The sequence below is a fragment of the Henckelia pumila genome, chromosome 1 (genome assembly GCF_033568475.1).
Source record: "Henckelia pumila isolate YLH828 chromosome 1, ASM3356847v2, whole genome shotgun sequence".
NCBI classification, from domain to species: Eukaryota; Viridiplantae; Streptophyta; class Magnoliopsida; order Lamiales; family Gesneriaceae; genus Henckelia; species Henckelia pumila.
The window spans coordinates 83,146,436-83,153,947 of NC_133120.1; the positions used below are offsets into that span (position 1 = coordinate 83,146,436).

General features: G+C 29.9%; 1 protein-coding gene across 1 annotated transcript; it reads right to left on the bottom strand.

The window, feature by feature from the left end:
* Nucleotides 1-1,683: 1,683 nt before the first annotated feature.
* Nucleotides 1,684-4,134, bottom strand: LOC140875176 (zinc finger protein JACKDAW-like). Its single transcript, XM_073278770.1, has 3 exons — nucleotides 3,523-4,134; nucleotides 3,043-3,442; nucleotides 1,684-2,820 (listed from the first exon to the last, which is right to left on the bottom strand). Exons 1-3 carry the CDS (start codon nucleotides 3,668-3,670, stop codon nucleotides 1,803-1,805), a joined length of 1,566 nt encoding a protein of 521 aa, XP_073134871.1. The 5' UTR covers nucleotides 3,671-4,134; the 3' UTR covers nucleotides 1,684-1,802.
* Between the last annotated feature and the right edge of the window lie 3,378 nt (nucleotides 4,135-7,512).

Sequence of the window (7,512 nt, forward strand, 5' to 3'; positions counted from 1 at the left end):
CATATCAAACTTCACAAAAAATGCAATAAAGAAAAATTAAGTACAATACAAATGCAAAATATAACATGCTTTATAATATTAAAAATACAAATTTGTTACAATATAGTCCCACCAATCTTTTAATCAATGTCTTCGAAATTATTCAAAAAATCTGCAGCATTGAAACTAGTTGAGCCAATTAAATGGTCACTATTTTCAACAAAATTGGTCTCTTTTCCTTTCCCTTTTGTCGATTCTTTATAAAGCTTACATAGATGCTCAGGGGTTCGACAAATATGTGACCAATGTCCTGGAGTGCCACATCTATAACAAACACTCTCAGATCTTTTTGAGTGATTTTCATTTTCACTCGGGTTTTCATGCTGCCTTTTTGGTGGGTGGTTCGCGACGTTCTTTTGAGATGAGTTATTGAAGTAACTATCTCTATTATTTTCATATCCACGGCCGCGACCACGACCGCGATCATTTTTACGTCCACGTCCACGTCCACGTCCTCGACCTCGTCCACGACCAAAATCTGGTCTATGCCTTTGATTTTGATTTTCATTTTTCATTACGGCATTTCCAACGTGTTGTGAAAAAGTAAAATTTTACGGTAAAAAGTAAATATTCCAAAACTCAAAATATATCAAACTCTACACTTTATAATATTTTTCTCTCAACTTCAATTATATTTTTCATCACAAATGAAGACCTATTTATAGATCCACAATTGAGATTAGTCCAAAAATAAATACATCATCATCTACATCATCACACACTAATTTTTCACATTTTACAACTCAATATTCAACATTCAACATTCAATATTCAACATAATATTAATAATAATAATATTTTTCAACATCAATAAATTTTTTTTTTTTTTAAAAAACTTATAATTATAATAGTATGTGGCAGAATTGGATGGGTTGGTTTTTGCTTTGCTAGGTTGGCATGCATGGTCGCATGGAGGTGATGTAACCGTTGATTTTATGTGGAAACCTAAGGAGATAAGGTTGTCTTGTACCTTTTTATTGATGATAATCGGAATACGTGCGATGTATGTGTAAAAAATAGAGTTTTTTTTTTTTTTTTTTGAAATTTTAAAAAATAGAGTGTTATTCTATATAAGTTTATATGCTTTTTGCAATAAAATTAATATTTTAATAATTTATGTTAAATTTATCTTTCAAAACTCAAAATAAATCATGTTTTTAGATTTGGATATTTTGTCGTAGATTTGGATATTTTGTCGTGGTTTTGAGTTTGTTTATAATATTATTTCTAATGAAAATGTAAAGTAACGTAATGTTGAAATTATAAAAATATAATCACCAAAAAGTGTTTATTAATAATAACTCTTGCATCATCATCATCATTATAATATATTTCACATGAGACGATTTCACTGATCTATAATTAATATCTGTTAGATTGGTTAGATTATACCGACTCATGTATATTTACAATAGAACAATATTTTTGTCATAAAAATTAACATTTTTTTTCATGAGTCGTCGAATATAGATGACTCATCTCACAAAATTGACTCGGAAAAACATCTCTTAATAGTTTTTGTTTTGTTGTTATTGTAAATTGTTGTTATTATTATTATTTATAATATTCGTTCGATCGAACTCCTTGCCTTTTCATAATACTCGCACATTTCTTAAAATTTAAAAAAAAAAACATAAATTTCTCTTAATTGTATGATCACGTGAAAACTGTGGGTAACAATATATATATATACAGACATACGGATTACGGAGTACAGAATTATATAATAATAATAATAAAAAGAAAAAAGCACGTACGTTACGTTACTGATTATTATTATTACTAGTGGTGGAGTGGTTCATCCCCATATCTGATTCCATGGAAGCAAATTTGGCGAGTTCTAATTGCGGCAAGAAAGGCACCACATCGCCCCCCATTCCAAGAAAATCCCTCGTCAAGCTGCTACGCCCCACGCCATGCAAGAACACTGAACTCTGAATCATCGATGGCGGCTCTGCAGACTTATTAATATTCATCATCCCCCTTGATGCGTCGAAATTCATGGATGAACCAGCCATCGTATTCTCCGGCAGTGTGCTGAAAACCCCATGTAATTCGCTTCTGTTTTGATGGGAAGAATTCGGAGAATTGAGCATCACTCCGGTTGTGTTGCCGAAGAACGTCTGAGGAATATTATTGCTTTTAGTCGAGCCCATTTGAGCTGCTTTTTGTAGAAGTGCAGTAGCAGACATTGAGGATGAAATATAGTTTGAGTGATGATTCATCATCTGCTTTTGATCATGAGAGTACGACAGTGAATTGGCCACCATTAATGTATTTGAGTTCCCTTTGCTGCAGCAGCTTATAATCGCTGCTGGCTCCTCCTTCAAGCTTGGAGATATGGACAGAATATTTGAGTAATTTCCCATCGACGAGTTTAACCCGAAAATGTCATGACCGGAAGTAGTACTTATCGACATCATTTCAGGCAAATTATTATTGCTTGAACTTGAAGCAGCTGGCATCAGGAGATTAGGATTATTATTATGATCCAACCAAAGTGATAATCTTGGCTTCTGCTGCTGCTGATGATGATCATCTTGATCCATATTGAAGAGTACTGAATTTCCAGCGGCAAATTCCGGCCTATATCCGGTGGCGAAACCGGTTGGCTGATGATGTAATTGAATATTATTGATCAGATTTGGATTCTTGAATTCATGATCATTTCTCAAGTTGTGATCATTAATAATATTAACTCCACAACCAATTGATGATATTCTTGAATTTTCCACAGCTAAGGCATCACAGAAAGCACGGTGCGTGATGAAACTATCTTTCCTGTATTAAATATTATTTAAAAAAAATCCAATCAATCAAAGAATGTACCGATTTAAATACAAAGTAGTAGTAGTAGTATAGACTATAGTACATGTGCAAAGACAATATTTATTACCCAATCATTTGCTGACAATATTACATCAAAAACTCAAAAGCTAGTCATGCAGGCATTTAATTCTCTATTGATGTTCCCAAATTAGGTGTAAACTAAAAATTACTAACCTGGAAAAGAGTGTGCCACAGTCACACTTGTACTCTTTAGTGCCACAAGTTTTCGAGTGAGCTTTCCAATCTGACTGAACCGCATATTTCTTGGAACATTTCTCACATTTCCACTTCTTTTCGCCGTGTTTCCGGCTGAAATGCTTCTTGATTCCGGTGAGATCTCCGAGGGCTCGGGCCGGGTCGTGGTGGACGCAGGTCTTTTCCGGGCATATGTAAACCTTTTTCTTGATTTGATCTTTGTTGGCTCTTGGCTTCAGCTTCCATGGAAGATTGTGGCCTCTTCTGTGAAGCTGCAGGTTTTGGTCTCTTCGAAAACCCTTGTTGCAGATTTCACAGAAGAATCTGTCAGTGGCCATGAGTGTCTTTGGTGAAAGAGCAAGAACTTCTGCATCTGGATCTGTTCAAATTAAAACCCACAAAAATTTATATAAAGTTAAACTAAAAATATCATAATCTATGAATTAATAAATTAATTACCAGGAGTTCCGGGTAGATTTCTTCTCTTCTTGGCAATTACTATGGGTTTGGAGTTATCGGAGCTAGGGTTAGGGCTTAGTAGTTGGGGTTCTTGATGAAAGAATGTTGCAGAAGCTGAATTAAGCGCAGAAAACACGTCACCAGACATCTTTTGCAAAAGGGTACTTGCTGGAAATTAACTCATCAAGATTCCAAATTATCTTTGAAACGGTGCAAAAAACCAAAAAGAAATTAACAATTAGCTAGCTAGGCTGCTGATGACTCCTAACAGCTTCTTCAAATACAAACAGACTAATTCTTTGGTGTTATTCAAATCCCCTGTGTATCAGACTCAGCCAAAACAAGAAGAAAGAAAGAAAGAAAGAAAGAAAGAAAGAAAGAACCCAAAATTCAGACACAAAAGTGTGAGAAGTTTGCATCCAAAAAGAATTATACAAACATAAAAATATGACTAGTACTTGTAAATTTGGTGAGCTAGTGTTGTTATCGAGGAGAGATTTGTTTGATTTGAAGAGAAAAAAACACCAAAAATAATTGAAAGCTAAAGAGAATATTTCCTCTCATTTTTTTCTAACCACCAAACACTCATCTTTTCTCTCTATCTCTATTGCAAACTTTCTTATCTGTCTTTTTATCTCTTATTTTCAAAGTCGGTCAGCCATAGATTTAGCTTGCTATACCTACTAGAGTGGGCCCCTTTATATAAAATTTATTTGCTTTATATATATATATAAAATAATTTTTAGCAAAGAGACTATTGGTTTTAAATTTTAGTGAGTTCTAATTCATTGGTAGGTACACATTGGATATGCTGCTACTTAAGCATAGTGTGTAATTTGGGTTCCAGACGTAATTATAATAAAAAAAATCGTATGAGGGTATTTATTAATTAATTCAACACATTATTATATATCATAGATATTTCTATAGTAGTACTTTAATTTTATATATTTGTCGAACGAACATAAATCATCTCCACATATACATTTGTTGGTCACTAAAATCGATTTGACCATAACATATATATGATGTATGTGCATATATATATATATATATATATATATATATATATATATATATATTAGTTCGCAATTCCAACTGTAGACAATACAAAAAGGTGTGTCCAGATGAAATGCTAGGCGAAGTCTAAATATGAGGGATGGGCATATCAAGATTTTAACTTTTTTGACAAACGTGGGGTTTTAATATTCTTTCTTTATGTTATATTATAATGATTATTATATTAATTTATTTTGTCTCCAAAGTTTAATCAGCATTTCTTTTTCCAACTTTTTTGCCCAACACGTTATATTAATTAAACCAGGCAAAAAAACATCAAGGCACCATAGAGTTAATTAAAGTACGTAGCCTCTGTGACGTAGTGATAATTAATATTAGTATTGTTTATATTTAAAAAGGTAAAAAGTAAATTGCCTTTTTATGAGTCGTGCAATCAGAGAATAAAATGATTAAACCATAATTAAAAGTTAGACCCTTTTTCGTGTATTATGTGGGAATCTATAAAAGTAAATACTACCTGTCAGCAAACGTGTAACCTATAAATAAAACATGATGTTTGCTTTGAATTTTTGGCATCTAAAAGAATTTAAATTCCCGGACACTAATAACATATAAATGAATGAATAACAAAAAAGATTAAGGCACCTTTTGCCTGAGACGATAAATTAAAAATAAAAATAACTCTAATTAAATTGAGACAAACACAAGTTGATAGAAATAAATTAAAACATATACCGACGATAAAATACATAAAAGCTCGAACATAGAATATAACAGCAAGGCTATTTAGACTAGATATTTCTTATATTATCGCATCAATATAGATGATATATATAACGAATATATATAATATAAAATTTGAAATTCCCAAGGAGGTTTCCGCAGCCACCCGTGAACCTCTTCTCTTCTCCCTCTGTGTGTCACGAATGGGGCTGATTTTTGGGTCCCATTCTCCCCTTGTCGCTGTATATTAAATTCAAATTTATAATAATATAGGGAATTCTTTTTTTCCTTATATATCAAAATTTATAATAAATTAGTTTAAATGAAGAAAAAATATCTTATGCTTAACTCGAATCTTTAAAAATTGTATATCTCATGCAAATTTTTATTCCATAATACATTAAATTTTGTCACTACGTGCGATTTTCAAATTACGCTTTCCTTACCTTCTTAAAGTTACGTACTAAACTAAATCGTGCTACGTTAAAAATTACTATTAATGTGTAACCAATGAAACTTAATTATGAACATTTAATTCAGTACTTATAAAATGAATGTTAATTTTAAAAGAAAAGATTCGATATTTACCAAATAATTAGAAGCGGCCCATTTCTAGTATGTGAGATTGAAATTATAAGTTTCGGAACAAAGAATATTTTACATTTATGCTCACCATGTAACTGTTTTTGGCTGCATGCGCTTGGATTTTACCACGAACCAGAATTCCTTTATTATTTGGGGGAAAAATAAAAATTTGGGAAACAAATTAAATTAAGTAATCAAATTTATTGTTTAATTACGATAAATTTATATATAATATTTCATTATTATAACTTAAATTTAATAATTTATAATCACGGTCTCGCGTATAATCAGTAATGCCGCGCACATGCACACGTAGGAACATGCACATGGTGACCTAGACTTTGGTCTCAAAATAATTCTAGAGCTACTATTTATTTTATAAATATATTATCATCTAAAACACAATTATTTTATCTGCCAGTTATCGAATTCAAGATATGATTTGTGAAATAAAATTATGTGACGCACACCTAATTACGTACTATTGTATTGTTGTTTTAAAACACGTTCTAACATCATATTTTCAATATGACCAGGGACGGAATTAGAATTTTTAAGTGAGCGAGACGAATTTAGTATTATGTAATTATTTATTATTAAAAAAATTAATATATATATACACATAATAATATAAAAAAATAATTTTGACTCATATCATTGAGAGAAGTTTATTAAAATTTTGAAAATTTAATTTCTTATAAAAAAGTTTAAAATAAAAATTAAATATGTGGAATTCATATTAAATTATGTAAAAGTTAAAATAACTATTTCAAAGTTTTTCAATATTTAAAATACTAAAATTAAAATTTTAATAACTGCAAAGAAAATATTTAACATGCAGATTAAAAATTAAATAATATGTAATTTTTTTATTTAAATATATATTATATTTAGATAAATTATTATACTCGATTTTTTTATGCACAATTTCAAACTAAGTAATGATTAAATTTATTATGAAATTTTGAACAAAATATGTATAATTGTAATATCAATGAATAAGTGTTAAAACATAAATCTTCCATATTTAATTAAAAATTTAACACCTAAAAAACTCCACGCTCTATGAAATTAAAATTGAAATAATTACTCCATCAAAAAAAATTGAAATAGTTAAATTAATCTAATTAATATATCTATGACATACTAACATTTATATTATTTTTTTTAATTTTTTAGAATAGTGATTATAATTTTAGTAGTTTGATAAATCCAAAAATTGATGATTGCACAAGAAATTAGATTAAAACAAAATAAAAATACTTATTTAAATATAACTGTTTTTTATTTGTTAAATCGTTGAATACATTTTTTTCAAAATATTTGCAATTAAATGTGATACATATTATTTGACTTTTTGTATTATAGCTTATTCTTGCGGGATTAATGAAAAATATACAATGATCTCACAAATATAATTTTTTTAATTATATATATATATATATATATATATATATATATATATATACAAAAATATTTTGGAAAAATTGAAGGGGGGTGACGGCCCCCACCGGTCCCCTCTAGCTCCATCTCTGAATATGACTACGAGTGTATATATATATGTGTGTGTAGTATGAGTAAACAAACCAACCGGCCCCTAAGAATCACGATTTAATGTGTTATTAGTATCAAGATCTCAAGTTTAAAATTAGTCGAGTACAA

Coding starts and splice junctions, on each gene's coding strand:
- LOC140875176 (XM_073278770.1), bottom strand. CDS start 3,670: ATGTCTGGTGACGTGTTTTCTGCGCTTAATTCAGCTTCTGCAACATTC. Junction 3,443..3,522: donor AAATCTACCCGGAACTCCTG/GTAATTAATTTA, acceptor TAATTTGAACAG/ATCCAGATGCAGAAGTTCTT. Junction 2,821..3,042: donor TGTGGCACACTCTTTTCCAG/GTTAGTAATTTT, acceptor TATTTAATACAG/GAAAGATAGTTTCATCACGC.